This window comes from Micromys minutus (assembly GCF_963924665.1).
Source record: "Micromys minutus genome assembly, chromosome: 20".
Lineage (NCBI taxonomy): Eukaryota > Metazoa > Chordata > Mammalia > Rodentia > Muridae > Micromys > Micromys minutus.
Window position 1 is genome coordinate 5,663,667 of NC_137955.1, and position 19,235 is coordinate 5,682,901.

General features: G+C 36.8%; 1 protein-coding gene across 1 annotated transcript in view; it reads left to right on the forward strand.

Moving 5' to 3' along the window:
* ADAMTS6 (ADAM metallopeptidase with thrombospondin type 1 motif 6) overlaps nt 1-19,235 on the forward strand; it is a gene marked incomplete at both ends in the record, with an annotated part of 264,023 nt that overhangs the window by 27,620 nt on the left and 217,168 nt on the right. The window contains 3 exons of the mRNA XM_080933513.1: nt 9,062-9,230; nt 17,803-18,014; nt 18,750-18,833. Of these exons, the coding sequence (XP_080789639.1) occupies nt 9,062-9,230; nt 17,803-18,014; nt 18,750-18,833 (465 nt within the window). The remainder of the gene's footprint in view (nt 1-9,061; nt 9,231-17,802; nt 18,015-18,749; nt 18,834-19,235) is intronic.

Below are 19,235 nucleotides of genomic sequence, written 5' to 3' on the forward strand. Positions count from 1 at the left end.
GCTTCTAATTCTTTTTTTTTAAACGACTTTATTTTACAAAACAAAGATAAATGTACAGATTTTAAACATTTTTTTGCTTAAAATTATACATTTTTGTCAGTACTGTTTTTTCAGACATTAAAATAATTTTTACATAAAAACATGTGAATATATTTTTTAGTCAGTACTTGATTTTTTTCAAGGGCTTGACAGTATGCATTGAAAACCTAATAGTTACATTAAGCGTAAAGTACATGCAAAACAAAACGCAACATGGAAATAGTCAAAGTCTTCTCGTTTTGTAAATATATATATATATATATATATATATATATATATATTGTTTTCTTTATTTCTTAGACTTTATACAGTCTGTGAGTTGTTTCTGGGGGAGTGCAAGCCTCTGGGGTTAGCATCCCACTATCAGTGACTGCATATTATGTCTGTTCTTTTGTGACTGGGTTATCTCACTCAGGATGATCTTCTCTAGATGCAGCCATTTTCTTAAGAATTTGGTTAAGTCATTGTTTCTGGTGGCTGAGTAGTATTCCATTGTGTATATGTACCACAATTTTTGTATCCATTCATCTTCTGAAGGACATCTGGGTTCCTTCCAGCTTCTGGCTATTATAAATAGAGCCGCTATGAACATTGTGGTGCATATATCTTTGTTGTGTATTAAAGTGTCTCTGGGGTATATGCCCAGAAGTGGAATAGCTGGGTCTTCAGGTAGTACTATATCCAATTTTCTGAGGTATCGCCAGACAGATTTCCAGAGTGGTTGTATTAGCTTGCAAGTCCACCAACAGTGGAGAAGTGTTCCTCTTTCTCCGCAGCCTCGCCAGCATCTGCTGTCATCTGAGTTTTGGATCTTGGCCAATCTGACTGTTGTGAGGTGGAATCTCAGGGTTGTTTTGATTTGCATTTCCCTGATGGCTAAGGATGTCGTGCACTTCCTCAGATGTTTCTCGGCCATTCGGTGTTCCTCAACTGAAAATGATTTGTTTAGCTCTGTACCCCATTTTTTAATAGGGTTATTTGATTCTCTGGTGTCTAGCTTTTTGAGTTCCTTGTACACCTTGGATATTAGGCCTCTATCTGATGTGGTGTTGGTAAAGATCTTTTCCCATTCTGTTGGTTGCCGTTTTGTTTTCTTGACAATGTCATTAGCCTTACAGAAACTTTGCAATCTCATTAAGTCCCATTTGTTAATCTTTGACCTTAGAGCTTGAGCCATTGGTGTTTTGTTCAGGAAATTTTCTCCTGTGCCTATGTGTTCTAGTGTTTCCCCTACTTTCTCATCTAATAGTTTCAGTGTATCTGGTTTAATGTGGAGATCTTTGATCCACTTACACTTGAGCTTTGTACAAGGAGATAAGAACGGGTCTATTTTCATTCTTTTGCATGCTGAGTGCCAGTTGGACCAGCACCATTTGTTGAATAGGCTGTCCTTTTTCCATTGAATGTTTACTGCTCCTTTGTCAAAAATCTGGTGACCATATATGTGAGGGCTCATTTCTGGATCTTCTATTCTATTCCATTGATCCACATGCCTATTTCTGTACCAGTACCAAGCAGTTTTCAGCACAATTGCTTTGTAATATAGCTTGAGGTCAAGGATAGTGATTCCCGCAGATGTTTTCTTGTTGTATAGGATGGATTTCGCTATTCTAGGTCTTTTGTTATTCCATATGAAATTGCACATTGATCTTTCCAACTCAGTGAAGAACTGGGTTGGAATTTTGATGGGGATTGCATTGAATCTGTAGATTGCTTTTGGTAGGATGGCCATTTTTAAGATGTTGATTTTTCCTATTCATGAGCATGGGAGATCTTTCCATTTTCTGAGATTCTACTCAATTTCTTTCTTTAGAGGTTTGAAGTTCTTGTCATACAGGTCCTTCACTTGCTTAGTTAGAGTCACACCAAGGTATTTCATAGTTTTTGTGACAATTGTGAAGGGTACCTTTTCCCTAATTTCTTTCCCCACATGTTTGTCCTTTGAGTATAGGAAGGCTACTGATTTGTTTGAGTTAATTTTGTATCCAGCCACTTTGCTGAACTTGTTTATCAGCTGTAGGAGTTCTCTGGTGAAATATTTGGGGTCACTCAGGTACACTATCATGTCATCGGCAAAGAGTGATGTTTTTAATCTCTTCCTTTCCGATTTATATCCCCTTGATCTCCTTTTGCTGTCTAATTACTCCAGCCAGGACTTCCAGTACTATGTTGAATAGGGAGGGGGAGAGTGGGCAGACTTGTCGAGTCCCTGATTTTAGTGGGATTGCTTCAAGTTTCTCTCCATTCAGTTTGATGTTGGCGGTTGGTTTGCTGTATATTGCTTTTATTATGTTTAAGTATGGGCCTTGGATTCCTGTTCTTTCCAGGACTTTTAACATGAAGGGGTGTTGGATTTTGTTGAATGCTTTCTCAGCGTCTAGTGAGATGACCATGTGATTTTGGTTTTTGAGTTTGTTTATATGGTGGATTACGTTGATGGATTTCCTTATGTTAAACCATCCCTGCATCCCAGGGATGAAGCCTACTTGGTCATGATGAATGATCGTTTTGATGTGTTCTTGGATTCGGTTTGCAAGGATTTTTTTGAGTATTTTTGCATCAATGTTCATAAGTGAGATTGGTCTGAAGTTCTCGTTCCTTGTAGGGTCTTTGTATGGTTTAGTTTTGAGGGTTATTGTAGCCTCAGAAAATGAGTTGGGTAATATTCCATCTGATTCTATCTTTTGGAATAGTTTGGAGAGTATTGGTGTTATATCCTCAATAAAAGTCTGATAAAAAACTGCACTGAACCCGTCTGGACCTGGGCTTTTTTTGGTTCGGAGGCCTTTGATGACTTCTTCTATTTCTTTAGGTGTTATAGGGTTATTTAGATGGTTTACTTGGTCCTGGTTTAACTTTGGAACCTTGTATCTGTCTAGGAATTCGTCCATTTCCTCCAGATTTTCCAATTTTGTGGAGTATAAGTTTTTGTAGTACGATCTGATGATTTCTTGAATTTCTTCAGTTTCAGTTGTTATGTCGCTACTTTCCTGTCTGATTTTGTTAATTTGGATACTCTCTCTTTGCCCTCTAGTTAGTCTGGCTAGGGGTTTTATCAATCTTGTTGATTTTCTCAAAGAACCAACTCTTGGTTTTGTTGATTTTTTCAATGGTTCTTTTTGTTTCTATTTGGTCTATTTCTGCCCTAATTTTGATTATTTCTTGCTGTCTACTCTTTTTGGATATATCTGCTTCCTTTTGTTCTAGGGCTTTTAGCTGTGCTGTCAGGATGCTGATGTGAGCTCTCTCCAGTTTCTTTTTGGAAGCACTTAGGGCTATGAGTTTTCCTCTCAATAGTGCTTTCATTGCACCCCATAGGTTTGGGTATGTTGTGTTTTCGTTTTCGTTGAATTCTAGAAGATCCTTAATTTCTTTCTTTATTTCTTCTTTGACCCTGCTATCCTTTAACAGAGCATTGTTTAGTTTCCATGTGTATGTGGGCTTTTTGTTGCCTTTGTTGTTGTTAAAGACCAGCTGTAGACCATGGTGATCTGAGAGGATGCATGGGAGTATTTCAATCTTCTTATATCCATGGAGGCTCATTCTGTGTCCAATTATTTGGTCAATTTTCGAGAAGGTGCTATGGGGTGCTGAGAAGAAGGTGTATTCTTTTACTTTGGGATAGTATGTTCTGTATATATCTATTAATTCTAGTTGGTTCAAAGTCTCTACTAGTTTCGCAGTGTCCTTGTTCAGTTTCTGTTTCCCTGATCTGTCCATTGGTGAGAGTGGGGTATTAAAGTCTCCCACTATTATTGTGTGGGGTGAAATGTATTTTTTGAGCTTTAGTAGGGTTTCTTTTATGAATGTGGGTGATTTTTTATTTGGAGCATATATGTTCAGGATTGAGAGTTCCTCCTGACAGATTTCCCCGGTAATGAGTAAAAAGTGTCCTTCCTTATCTTTTTTGATAACTTTTGGTTGGAAATTTACTTTATTCGATATTAGAATAGCCACTCCAGCTTGCTTCTTGGAGCTGTTTGCTTGGAAGTTTTTTCCCAACCCTTTTACTCTGAGATAGTGTCTGTCTTTGTCTCTGAGATGAGTTTCCTGTATGCAGTAAAAGGCTGGAATTTGTTTATGTATCCAGTCTGATAGTCTATGTCTCTTTATTGGGGAGTTGAGACCATTTGTGTTAATAGATATCAAGGAATAGTTGTTTCTGTTTCATGCCATTATTGCTTTTTTGGGTTGAGTTGTGTTTGTGTTTTTTTCTTCTTTTAGTTTTCTTGTTTAGGAGTTTTCTTGTTTTTACTAGGCTGTATTTTCCCTCCTTGTATTGGGTTTTCCACCTATAATTCGTTGTAGTGCTGGGTTTGTGGTCAGATATTGTGTGAATTTTGATTTGTCTTGAAATATCTTCGTCTCTCCATTGATGGTGATTGATAGTTTTGCTGGGTATAGCAACTTGGGCTGGCACTTGTGCTCTCTTAAGGAGTGCATGATATCTGTCTAGGCTCTTCTAGCTTTCATAGTCTCTGTTGAGAAATCGGGTGTGAGTCTGATTGGTCTGCCTTTATGTTACCTGACCTTTTTCCCTTACTGCTTTTAGTATTCTTTCTTTACTTTGGGCACTTGATGTTTTTACTATTATGTGTCGGGAGGTATTTCTTTTCTGGCCCAACCTATTTGGAGTTCTGAAGGCTTCTTTTATGCTCGTGGTCATCTCATTCTTGAGGGTAGGGAAGTTTTCTATGATTTTGTTGAAGATATTTACTGTGCCTCTTAGTTGATTCTCTTCTCCCTCTTCTATTCCTATTATCCTTAGGTTCGGTTTTCTCATTGTGTCTTGGATTTCCTGGACATTTTGGGTTAGGAGCTTTTTGTTTTTTGCATCTTCTCTGGCTGTTTTGTCTATGTTTGCAATGTTGTCTTCTGCCCCCGAGATTCTCTCTTCGATCTCTTGAAATCTATTGAAAATTCTTGCTTCTGTGGCTCCTGATTTTATTTTTTGGTGTTCTGACTCTAGGGTTATCTCTTTTAGTGTTTTCTTTATTGTGTCAATCTCTGTTTTAATTTCCCTCTTCCATTCCTTTATTTCTTTGGTTCTGTTTTCCTCTAGTTCTTTGAGTTCTTTGAGTGTTTTTCTTGTTTCTTCTTTAAAAGCTTCTGAATCTTTTTGCTTTTCCTCCCTTTCTTGTTTAAGTATCTCTATCAGCATCTCGATTTATGATTTCAGGTCTGTGCCTTCTTTTTTTGGAGTGTTTGGAATTCCGATGTTTGCTGTTATGGGAGAGCTGGGCTCTGGTGTTGCTAGATTGTCTTGGTTCCCTTGGGATATACTCTTTCTCTTTTCTCTTGCTATTTTGTTGTCAGTGATATGTTCTTGCCTTTCTTTTATATCTGGTCTGTGTCCCTGATTCTCCACTGGTTCAGGTGTCAGATGGGTCGAGCCCTGTTTTATGCCTCAGAGTCGTCAGGTGTGAGCAGAAGTTCCAACATTCTGTTTCTGTTTGCTGGATCAGGCACGGCAGGGCAGGGTAAAGCAGGGGGTGCATTTTCTGTGTGTACTCCACAGAGATCTCTCTGCTCCCCTGAAGCCCAGGTCTCCCACCCACCAGTTGCTCAGCCTCTAACAGCCTCCGTTCCGGGTGGCAGATGGGCCAGGCTCTGCTCTGGGTCCTGAAGTCGCCTCCGGGAGGAAACAGAAGTTCTAATTTTCTGTTCCCAATCCCAGTTGCTCAGCCTCTATGAGCCGCCGTTCCGCGTGGCAGGTAGGCCAGGCTCTGCTCTGCCAAAAGCTTCTAATTTAAAGAATTTTCCTCTCGTTCTTCTTTAAGGATCTCTATCATCATCTTGAGGTGAGATTTCCTGAGTGTTCTGTTTCTGGAGTGTTTGGCATTCTGCTGTTTGTTGTGATGGGAGAGCTGGGTTCTAGTGTTGCCAGGTTGTCTTGGTTTCCCTGGGGTATGTTCCTTGCTTTCCTCTTGCCATCTTGTTGTCAGTGATTGATTCTCTCCTTTCCCTTGTACCTGGCCTGTGTCCCTGTATCTCTACTCTTCCTGGTGGCGGATGGTCCAATTGCCTGTTGTGCACCCCAAAAGCCGCCAGCTGGGAACATAGGGCCCAATGCTGCCGGATTCCTGGGTCCCTGGATCAAGCTGGGTGGACGCACACTTTCTGCGTGCTCTGCTGAGATCTCTCAGCCCCCTGGTTAGTTGAAATCTGTTCTCACCTGGTTCTCACCAGTTCTGTGTGTCTGCGCTTCCTCTCTGACATTTCTAAGAAACAGTCTCACAGCACATTTCCCTTTCCTCTGACTCTTAACCCCCTCTTTCATTATTATCAGTGGGTCTTTGATGAAAAGCTACACTATAGATTTGTTGTTTTTCCTGTTTATTTCAGTGATTTCTGACTTGATCGTAATTATTTATTCTTTTATGCTTATTTTGTTCGGCTTTCTCTTGTCCCCATCCACCTCAAAGCCACAATGTTCAATTGTAAGTTATTTATTTGAAATTTATGAGTTTCTAATGGCACTTGTATTCTACACTTTCCTCTGTGGATTGTTTTCATAGGTTTGATATGATGTATTCTCATGTTTATTTGAATATAAGAATGTTTGCATATCCCTCTTGGCTTTAATGATCACGTTTTTTTGTCATGTAGTAATGGATTGCTCAGTCTCCATGATTTCATATTCATTATGTAGCTTCTTGGTGTTGATTTTTATTTGTACTTGATTGTAGTCAGATAGAGTAAAATAAATTATATCAAATTTTCCAACTTGTGCCATATTTATGATGTATCTTAGATAAGGTTCCATACATTCCTCAAAAGATCTGTATTTGGAAGTGTTGTGTAGAATGCTCTGTAGAGGTTTGATAGACTTATTTGATCTATGATGCTATTTAACTCTGATTTTTTTTGTCTTCCTTCCTTCTTTCCTTTCTTCCTTCTTTCCTTCTCTCTCTCTCTCTCTCTCTCTCTCTCTCTCTCTCTCTCTCTCTCTCTCTCTCTCTCTCTCTAACTCCTTCTTTTTGTTGATAAGTTGATATTTTACTGAAAAGTCCCCAGCATTTATTTTGTTGATGTTAATCTTTGTCTTTAAATCTATTAGTACTTATTTTATGATGTTGAGTTCACTTGTGTTTGGGGAACATGTTTAAAATTGCAGTGTCTTTCTGATGGATTGTTCATTTAATCAGTATAAAGTAACCTTTATTTCTTTTGACCAATTTTGGTTAGAGGTCTATTTTTTCTGGTATTAGAACAGTGACACCTGTCACCTGTTTTTTCCTTGTTTTTTTTTTTTTTTTGCTTTGGACACCTTCATCCTTTCACTTTAAAGTTTCATTTACACTTGATTGTGATTGTAACACATATGTAAATTTCCTTTTTAAATCTCCTCTTCTAAATATTTTCCTTAGATTTGAGATTTGAAAGTTATTAAATTTTCAGTATTCATTGAAAATATGTGTTAATTCCTGTTGTGTTTTTGTTTTAATTTTATTTGTTTTTCTATTCATTACTAATGTCTTAGTATGGTTTATTCCTTCATATAAAGCCTTTTAGATGTATTTTTCTTTCTTGCTAGCAAGGATTCTTTCAAGTATCTTCTATAGGTCTGATTTAGTGGTCATCAATTCCTTTAGCTGGTTTTTATCATGAAAAGTTTTTCTTTTTCCTTTGATTATGACAGGTAGTTTTGCTGGATGTAGTACTTTAGGATTTAGGATTGTTATTTTTTAGAGCTTGTAATAATCATCTTTAGTCATTATGGCCTTTAAGGTTTTGTTGATGGTCCTACCCTTTTGAGTTTCTGGGTTTTTTTTTCTCTTGATGTTTTCAATATACGTCAGTAATTTTTAGTATTTTAACTATAATAGATCATGGGAATGGTCCTTTATGTTCTTGTATATTTAGTAAAAAAATACCTTTTATACTTGAATGGGCATTTTCTTTCTCAAAGAAAGCAAGTAGTTTAGTTGAGAAATAAAACATGTACTGCATTTAATTAAATCTTCAGGATTTGAGCTGCAACAGTGTGGCATTAACTGGAATATGAATGATGTTGATGGTAAGTTCTAATTTAGCTAAGAGGAGAATGATGCCATTCCATTGAAGCCCAGAAACTGTAAGATATGACAGTTTGGGCTAAATTTGGCTCTTTGGTTAAGAGGTCCTGAGTTCAATTCCCAGCAACCACATCGTGGCCCACCCACAACTATGTCTAGTAGAATCTGGTGCCCTCTTCTGGTGTCTTAAGACAGTAGCAGTGTGCTTATATAAAACAAATAAATGTTTAAAGAATTATGACAGCTGAATAGGACTAAACAGGCACAAGATGGTGTTATGCTGTAGCAAACAGGAACTCTTCTTGAATTCCAGCAATTGTTTTTCCTTCCACTGCATATATAGCATTATATAATTTCTTGATTCCTCAGCCTGTTACTTCATATCCAGAAGGAAACATATTTTAAATAAAAACATTAATTAATATATTTCTAATTAATAAACCTCAAATACATGGTTATCATTGAAGAAGTTCACTTCACCCATATATTAGTGTTACATCAGGCTGTTTTAGATGAGGTCACTCACAGATCTTGCAACCTTTTGAGGCTTTTACGTCTACTGAATTTAGGAGTCCTTTCCATTCAGTTGGTTGTAGTGAGGGAGAGAATTCCACTGGAGTTATATCAGGGACTGATCCTGAAGATGATTTATAGCCCCTTGCCTTTTTGCATTGTGTAAATCTTAATAACAAAGCTATACCTAAGCACAAAAAAATGAAGTGAAGCACAATTTGGAAAGCAACTAAGTTTTTTATAGATATCTCTGCTACTCAAAGAATTTGTTGAGAAAATGGATATTTGACATATTTAGTATATTGTAGAATATGTGCAGGGATTTAATTGCCCTTCTCAAAACATAAAGATATTTATATGTTTTACTTAATACAGAAAATAAACAAATTTTAAACTAACATGTGTTTTGAGGAAGTATTTTAATCTTGGTCATAAAGATATTTCTTTAAAATGACCCTTTTAGGTAAATTCTCTGTTGCTTCTTCTTTTAGCATGGTATTATTGCTACAGAAGATGAAGAATATTTTATTGAACCTCTAAAGAATACTACAGAGGATTCCAAACATTTTAGTTATGAAAATGGCCATCCTCATGTGATTTATAAAAAGTCTACTCTTCAGCAACGACATATGTATGATCATTCTCATTGTGGAGTTTCAGGTGAGTACAAGCTTCTGAGAAGCATTGTGTATTGCTAATTTTTTTTCTGGAAAGTAAAATACTAATAGTAAAATTATGGTACAAACTTAAGTTTTAAGTCCAGAACTATCTCTAAATGCATTACCTAGTGATAGTTTTAAGTCAGTTTGGAAGCTGTTAGAGAATTTGTGAAATATGTATGAAAAACTTGATATTTTTTTGAAGAGAAGTGCCTTATTATTTACAACTTGCATGCACAGGTTTCCATAGCACTCTGTAATGCTGGGTTAACCTGGTATTTTCATTCTAGAATCGGTGATACACACCCTTGGAGACTTTAAGAGAAGACACACAGGTAGTGATAGAATTGAGTAGGAGCCTGTACACATACAGAGCAGGGCCAGCAAACCTAGGTTTCAGTGATGGAAGTTTTATGGAAGGTGTGACTCTTGAGGAGACCAAAGAGGAAGGTCAGCTGCTAGAGTGCTCCACAGAGAGAAGGCAGGCGTTATGAGATCCTGAGTGAAAGAGATTGTCACATTCTACACATGAATAGTTAGTTTTCTTATCTTTGAGTATATATACTCAAGGGAACTGCTGTGAGAGATTAATTAGAGATATTAGACTGGACCAACAGGAAGAGCTCATACAGCCTATTATGGAGTTCACTGTATATTGGAAGTCTTTTGAAAGATTTTAAGTAGAAGTGATGATATAAACTTATGTGTGAAAGAAAGATGTGGGCTTTTTTGTGTGATTGAGTTACCTCACTCAGGATGATATTTTCTAGATCCATTCATTTGTCAGCAAATTTTATGAAGTTATTGTTTTTAATGCTGAATAGTACTCCATTGTGTAAATGTACCACATTTTCTGTATCCATTCCTCTGTTGAGGGACATCTGGGTTGTTTCCAACATCTAGCTATTATAAATAAGGCTGCTATGAACATGGTGGAGCATGTGTCCTTGTTAGATGTTGGAACATCTTTTGGGCATATGCCCAGGAGTGGTATAGCTGGGTCTTCAGGTAGTGCTATGTCAAATTTTATGAGGAAACACCAGACTGATTTTCAGAGTGGTTGTACCAGCTTGGCAATCCCACTAACAATGGAAGAGTGTTTCTCTTTCTCCACATCCAGGCCAGCATCTCCTGTCACTTGAGTTTTCGATTTTAGCCATTCTGAGTGGTGTGAGGTGAGGTGAAATCTCAAGGTCGTTTTGATTTGCTTTTCTCTGATGACTAAGGATCCTCTGTCTTTTTGTCTGTGAGCCTTGATTTTAATCAGTGAGCATCTCTCCAGCCCAAAATTGTTCTTTAAGGGCCTACTGTACTAGTTCTGTGACAGTCTTATTTTTAAGTGTTTTTGGCATGAGTTAAACACTTTCAAATTTATTTTTATTGCTACAAAAATTCTTCTTCTTGAAAGAGTCATGTATGGTGGTACATGTCTTTAATTGTAGCTCTCAGGAGGCAGAGGCAAGTAATCTCTGTGAGTTGAGGCCAGCCATGTCTATTTAGTTCCAGGGTAGCAAGGGCTAAATAAAGATACCCTCTTCCTGTCCATCTTCCTTCCTTCCTTCCTTCCTTCCTTCCTTCCTTCCTCCCTTTCTTTCTTTCTTCCTTTCTTTCTTTCTTTCTTTCTTTCTTTTTTTATTTAAACTACCAATAGTGTTTTATTCTGAAATTTTCTGTGTATTTTATAGGTATTATTAACACCCTTCTTTTTACCCTACCCCCTTCAAATCCACAAAGAGTACAACAAAACAAAACAAAACCCCAAAGACTTCATGCATCAAAATCTCTTACTTATTTTTTCCAAAGCCCTAAAGAGTGTTACGTCCCTTGGGGAGGCCCATGAAGGCCTGCTATTGTGCTCAGTAGACTCCCACTCCCTCCCGGAGGGAAATGGCCCATGCTACTGCTTCCTCTCAGAGACTCACTGCCCAGCCATTACACATTATCATTCCCCACTTGACACCTTCTTAGCAACTTGATTGTTGAATACAGTTTTTATTTGGCAACAATTCAATATGGCTTTGCGTGGGATGTTTGTGACAGAAGCAGCAGTACTGATGCTCGGGCTCTGAGAGGGAAGAGAGAGCTGTGCATGTTCCTCGGGGAACACACCCTGGAGGCTGAAAGGGGCTAGGCAGCTAACCCGCTCATCAATGCAGCCTGCTTAGCAAGTCTGTGACTGTTGGCCAGAATACAAATGTCCTCAGAGATGACCCTCTGGTTCAGAGTAGGTGCGTATCGCAGCATCCTACATCATCCAGAAAATAGCTCACTAGGACCTGGATGTACTGGAGACAGCATCCCACCTACCCATAAAAATATGTCTTAAGTATTTTCATGTCATCCACAGAATGGTACAGGGAGTTTGTCTCCACTATGCCCACTCCATTCACCATCCCTATACCCTGACACACTTGGCCAAAAATGGTATGTGAACTCTGCCAGAAGTAGTGATTACTAGGGGATCCCTTCGCTCAGCATGGCGGTGATTTCCCCAGACGCCTAGTAGCCACCCAAGGTCTACCTGGAGACTAGCATGGGAATCATTGTGCTGGAGCTGTACTGGAAGCACACTCTAAAACCTGCAAGAACTTTACAGAGATGGCTCGGTGGGGCTACTTGTAGTACACCAAATTGTATGGCACTAAATTCTACAGGATCAACAAGGACTTCATGATTCAAGACGATGATCCGACAGGTACAGGTAGAGGTGGAGCATCTATTTATGGCCAACAGTTTCAAGATGAACGCCAGCCAAGTTCACTAGGGCTGGGATTCTAACAACGGCCAATGCAGGACCAGCGGCAGCCCGTTTTTCGTGACCCTGGATCCCATGCAAGGGCTAGATACTAACCCCTTCTTGCATTACTATTTTTCTAAACCCTTCTCCTTATTTTCCTAATGTTAGTCTACTAGGTTCAGTTTCTCATTATCTCTTGCCTAAACTACTGTGTTGATGTTCTAAGTTTCCTGTCTCCAGGTTTAATCTTCCTGTTTTCAGTCAATTCTGTTTCCTAAATATTTGTCTTACTTAGGGTTACTATTACTGCGACCAGACACTGTGAACAAGGGAATTCTTAAACATTTACTTGGGGCTGGTTTACCGGTTCAGAAGCTTAGCCCATTGTCGACATTTTGGAGAACATGATAGCACGCAGGAAGGCACGGTCCGGGAAAGATAGCTGAGAGTACTGAATCTGGATCAGCAGGCAGCAGGAAGAGAGACACTGAGCACTGGAAACGTCAGCGTCCACTCCCCAGTGACACATTTTCTCCAAGGCCACGCCTATTCCACACTCCCTAATAGTGTGACTCCCTGATGACCAGCCATTCAGATCTGTGAGCCTGTGGGACGTTCCCGTTCACACCACCACAGTATGGTTCTGTCATATTTTCAAATACTCACTGACTTCCAACGAATGGGAATGTAGTAGAATTCTGTGTTCCAGAATTGTCACTGGACCTTCCTAAGTAAAAAACCACTTTATATTTAGTAAGTTTGGAAAATATCTGGCCTCGAAATAAATTGCAATTTAATCAGTGTATAGGTAAGGTGGTAGATGTAAATTTGCAGATATACATTGCCAGCTAATTTGCTGTGAGGAACTAAAGTCAGAATATGCTACATCAAACCCTCTATTTGTGGGCATATTTATGCTATACTCATGTCTAAATTATTTTATAATTTATTTATTAAAATATGAATTAAAATTTGTAGGAACAATTTCTGTCTGCATTAGAAGCATTCAATAGTCCAGAAAAAATGAAATAATATAAAAATAAATCATTATTTTTCTACCTAGATATAGTGGTATGTCTTTTTAGCCAATTGATAAAAATAATACTATTTCTCTATATTTCTATTACCTAGTCACATATTTATTAAATAAATATATATTTTACCATGTGCAATACCTTTTGATTCTAGAACAATGGCAGTTGTCAAACTCCATCGGTCCTTATTTCCTAGAACTTTCTTTCAAGACAGGACAGATGGAGTGAACTGAACAGGAAATAAACAAAGATTTTTTTTTTTAGTTGCTCCACAAACTAAAGTAGAGCAGTTCAATACAGCCGTTGTAAATGGTTCTACATACTCAGAAATTTATTTAGTAATGATCAAAAGGCTGAAATAGTGTTTTATATGGCAATAAGATCCATTTATTAGTTTTAGGAAGAAAATTCACCATGCTATATGTTTATGAAGCAATTTTTAATATCCTGTAATATATAAAATATTAAATTGAGCAAAGAATAATTTGAAGAATTACATTAATTTTTAAAGAAAACAAGTCAACCTTGTATTTCATTTTTGGCTAGACATATTTAGTTACAAATTCTCATGTTAAGCATTATAGAGGTAATTTAAAATGCATAAATGTAGAAAGAGGGTTCTAATGAGTTAATTATGCTGAACTGATTTAAAAGCAAAAGAGAATATTATCTATTCTTTCTATACACACATATATATATCATAGATATTATTCTATACATCTATACATATTCTAAATATCATAGAAAATATATAATTATATATGCAATATAATGTCTTTATTGGACAATTATAAATAAAAATATGAACATCTCATAATCAAAGTAAAAGTACCAGAATTGGGACAGGACACACTAATTCTGTGTTCTCAGCACAAAGGAGATTCATTTGCTTCAGAGAGACAAAATCAGAGGGTAGGAGACAAGAGAGAGGGAAGAACCAAAAGGGATATTTATTCCTTAGTATGACAAAGGACTGCCTCTTGATATAGAGGGTACACACGGGTTCTCCTTTGACAAGTGACAGTTTATAAAGGGAAATGGGGAACCCCATGTCAGGATGAGGTGATTAATTTTGATTGGGCAGATTAGTTAGTATAACCAATGGAGGATTTTTTTTATTAGATACTCTGTATTTACATTTGAGATGTTATCCCTTTACCCTGACTGCTCCCATCCCCCTCTCCCTCCATTTACCTTCACAAAGGTGCACTCCCTTCTGATCCCCCTCTCCAACCCATTGCCTTGTCATTCCCCTATACTGGGAAAACATGCCCTCTCTGGAACAAAAGTCTCTTCTCACATTGATGCCAGACACTGCTATCTTCAGCTACATATGCAACTGGATCAATAGGTCTCTCAAAGTGCACACAAAGGTTTACTCCATGGGAGTTTGGAGCATTTGGTTGGTTGATAATGTTATCTTCCCATGAGGTTGCAAACCCCTCTCAGCTCCTTAGGTCTTTTCTTTAGCACCTCATTGGGATCCCTGAGTTAAGTCCAATGGTTAGCTGCAAGCATGCACAGCTGTATCTATATGACTCTAGCATAGTCCCTGAGGGGGCATCTCAACAGAGGACTTTTAATTGCTAGATTTCAATACTTGATTATCTGGACCTTGGTAGTGCCTGAGGAGGAACAAGTGACAGATAAGGAAACCTTGGCTAGCTTTAGGAATGCAATCTAATGATTTTTAGCAAGGGAGAGAAGGGTAAAAGACAAAACCTGTTGGCACCATGTTTGCCATGGTCGGGCCAGTGTTTGCCATGCTTGGGCCCCTTAGAGCCCTTCACAAAGAATTTATTGTCTGACATAATGACAGCCAAGCAAGCTAGCAATTTAAAAAGCTAAAAGTCTAAAAATTATAACAATCAAAATGGTTGATAGTAGCATTGACAACCAACATTCCTGTTTAGGATTCAAATGTGTCTAAAATAATCTTTCAATGCTTTAAGTTAAAATAGATAGAAATGGAATGGATCAGAGAAGTGAAAATGACCAAATGAATGCTACTTAAATTTTGTATTTAGATAGTAAGCTATCTAACCAAAGGAATAAAAGATTAGGCATAACTTATCACAACATCATTAATTTATATGACAAATGACTAAACAGGAGAAACTGGAGTTATACTAATATAATAAATATCTTGGTATATTTCACAACAATTAAAAAATATAGTGTCTTGAAAAATACTTATTTATTACCCCATAGCCTTTGAAGATTGGAAGCCTGAATAGGTGGATCATATGCTTAGCTTTCGATAGAGCTGGGTTTTCATGGGGCATCTCATGAAGGATAATCTACTTCCCCATCCCCTTAGCTCTTGGTAGCATTCATTCTTTGTGGTTGTAGACAGCTTTTGTTTTTGACTGGCCTGCTGGTGGGAACCTATAAATTTTTCCCTTGAGTTAAAAAAACATGATTGCATAGTTTCTCCAAGGCAACAAGGAAGAATCCAGAGTCAGCAAATGCTACAGTATTGTGTATCATGTTTTTGCATAAATGTAATCACTGTATTCCACACTGTGGTTCTACCCATATTCACAAAAGTATAGAGAGGCAGGGTTATTGTGGTAACCAGCTTGTTTGCCACAAAGAGACATGAGCAAACACTGTTTCGAGGAGACTCTTTAAAGAATTGGTATGTCCCCATCTTCCTTATTTCTTTAGAAATAAAGAGAATTATTTTATATGACATTCCAAGGTTTCTTCTCATGATTATTTCCATTTCTTCTTCCTTTGTAAGATTTCTTCAGTCCACAAGTGCTAGGTTTAGAAAGACGAAAGCTAATGGGAACACAATTAAATTAGTGCCACTTTTTTGTCAATTATATATTAATTTAAAATTTCCTCATTAAACATTTTTGCTACTGGAGGTGATAAAAACGTTCAGTTCTGCAACAAGACATGTAAGAAATAACTTATAGTTCTCTGCCTACTCAAACTATATCATAAATATAAATTATAAATACAAATGACACACAACTAGAAACTTTTCTCAGTACTGGAAAAGCTGATTATTTTTAAAAAATGAAAGATATACTGTGTGAACTATAACAATTATGGTTTCAAAATAATGTATTGCAACCCACCCAAGGCCCACAAAACAAAAGAGGGAGCAGATGAGAGCAAAGGTTGGGGAATTTGCTCTGAAATTTTGTCTCATAGTAATGTCAGAAGCTACAACTATAAAGTTTCACCAGCATGACAGCCTAACCATGAGTTGAACAAGGATGACACCAATAGAAATGCCAAAGTGGTTGGCGGTGATGGTAGTGGTGGTGGTAATAGCTCTCTCTCTCTCTCTCTCTCTCTCTCTCTCTCTCTCTCTCTCTCTGTGTGTGTGTGTGTGTGTGTGTGTGTGTTGGGTTGCATTTAGCTTCAACCCAACACAAATAATTACAGGGAACTGTGGAATGCTGAGAGTGTGAAAAATAGTGATTTCAGGCAAGAGCATCATAATTGGTTATCCAATACCAAATGATCGTTTGTGAAAACCTAAGTACAAATACCAACATATACAGACTGAGCAGGTTTATTTAGGGTATGTGTGTGTTCATGTAACATGTTATATAGACATATGCATGTAATAGTAATCAATGAAAAACAAGTCCATGAATTTGAGAAGCATCAAGGAGGAGTATATGGGAGACCTTGATGGGAGTAAAAGAAAGGGAGAAATGATATAATTATATTATAATCTCAAAAAAGTGTTGCTGACATATCTTTCAGTTCTTATGTTAGTATCTTTACCTTTATTTTATTTTACTTATTCCATTTCCCAAGTGTGTGTGTGTGGTGTGTGTGTGTGTGTGTGTGTGTGTGTGTGTGTAGCATGTATGTACTTATGAGGACCCTATGTTGATGTTAGAAATCCTCTCTTGCTTTTCCACCTATTTATTAAGTCGGGGTCTTAAATTTAACCCATAACTTATATATATGACTAACCTTGCTAGCCAGTTTGCTCTTTGGATCCCATTAAAATTACAAATGAGTTGCCTCATTGTCTGGATTTAAGTGGTTTATGAGGATCTGAACTTGGTTAAGCATATTGTTTACATGCTCTAACCAGTGAGCAAACCCACTTTTAGACTTTAGGGAAGGAATACTTTAAGTTTTCTGCCAACTGAAATAGTTTTAGACATTAAAATAGCGGGAAATCTAATTCATAACATTTTCAATTAAGAACAGATTTGTTTGTTTGTTTGTTTACTTATTTATAAAAAGACTTGTGTATCTCTGGCTATCCTGGAACTTAATCTGCCAATCAGGCTGGCTTCAAACTCAGAGTCACTTGCTTCTGCCTCCTGAGTGCTGAGATTAAAAGTGTGAACTACCACTACCCTCTGATTAAGACATTTAAAAAAGAGCATCTTACTGTTAACATGGATGCTTTTTCACATGAGGGATAGATACTGCAGAATCACTGTTTTCCATCAGCATGCTTTTAGTCTACTAAAATTTAAATAGTTTGTTACAGTATGTATTTCAAATACAAAGGTATTTTACAATGTAAGTAGCTACTAGAATAATATGAAAGACTTACTCAAAAGTCTATTAAGTAATTCATTTTATAGCTGTATTTATTTCATTTCATAAGTTAAATGTTCATACTAATTTTTTCAGATAACTAACATGAAGATTTGAAATTCCTATTATTTATGCACTTCTTTATTCTCTTCCTTTATTTTGAATATCCTGATCCATTCAAGATTTTATAAGAAGCCTATCCATATGAGATCTCTTACATAAATGTATTTGTTATTGCATCTATCTGAATTACTTAATTATTTTTATTGTAGATATCACAGGAAATGGCAAACCTTGGTGGCTGAATAAGACATCTTCTTTTCCTTCTTTACCACGAATTAATGACACACATATTCATCACAGACAGAGAAGATCTGTGAGCACGGAGAGATTTGTGGAGACACTAGTAGTGGCAGACAAAATGATGGTGGGCTACCATGGCCGTAAAGACATTGAACATTATATTTTGAGTGTAATGAATATTGTAAGTTTGATCCCTCTATATACTGTGTTACTAAGTAGCTTATTATGTTTTATACTAAGGTAATAAACTTTTACTAAAATAAAGAATGATAAAATTTTATTTCTGTAAAATGTTAAAAATGAATTTGTAAAATTATTTTAATTTCTGCTTGAGATTGAGTCTACAACTTATACATAGTAAATACATAGTTGTTCTGCTATGGAATTGTACTGACTTTCCTTCCTCCTTCCCCCAGACTAAAAATTTGTCAACCAGCCTTGTTTTTTTTTTTTTTTTTTTTTTTTTTTTTAAGATGAGTTCTCTTTCATTATATAACTCTGGCTATCTGGAGCTTACTATACAAGCCAGGGTGGCCTTGAACTCAGAGATCTGCCTGATTAAAGGCATGTATCACCATACCCCGGTGGTCAATTAACTTTTGCATAGAAAATAAAATTTAAAATGTTTTTTCATTCATTTTTAGTAAATTCGAATGTTTAAGTCTAAGGAACTTGAAACATCAGCTCATATTGTGATTTTGTGATTCATACAATTAATCTCTAGGAGAAAATACTTTTTTTGTAGACTTAAATAAAATCCTTTAACCAAAGCTTCTTGAAGAGGTAAAGGTTAAAATAATATATTTTAATATATACCATAAAGTCATAAAGTTACATTTTATCATTTTAGACATTCAAAATACCACCCCATTATTTTTGTCTGACTTTTTGTCTTTTCTTATTTTCTGGAGGTCAGGTTGCCAAACTTTACCGTGATTCCAGTCTAGGAAACGTTGTGAATATTCTAGTGGCCCGCTTAATTGTCCTCACAGAAGATCAGGTGAGAATGGATTCCATTATACAGCAGAACTTTTAGGCTGCGGGATTATCATTATGAACAGATAGATTGTTACTTCATCTAGCAAGTTCTAGTTAAATATGTTTAACTCCAAATTTTATTTTATGCAATATTTAGATACTTTCAAATAATATACATCTCACGTATTGTTAAAGCTTTCTTTTCATATATGCATATTTGCTACATGTTTCAGAATTAAGGATGAGCATTTTATTTGTATGGCTTATCTGATAATAATGGTTTTGGCTGACTTTTGTATGCTGATGAACTCACATATGTTCTCTTTACTGTTCAAGTTGGAAGTGGAAGCAAAGTCTGTTCAGTAATAAATTAAATGAACACTAGGTCAGATGTTTTGGAGATAAAAATCAGCAGGAGATTCTT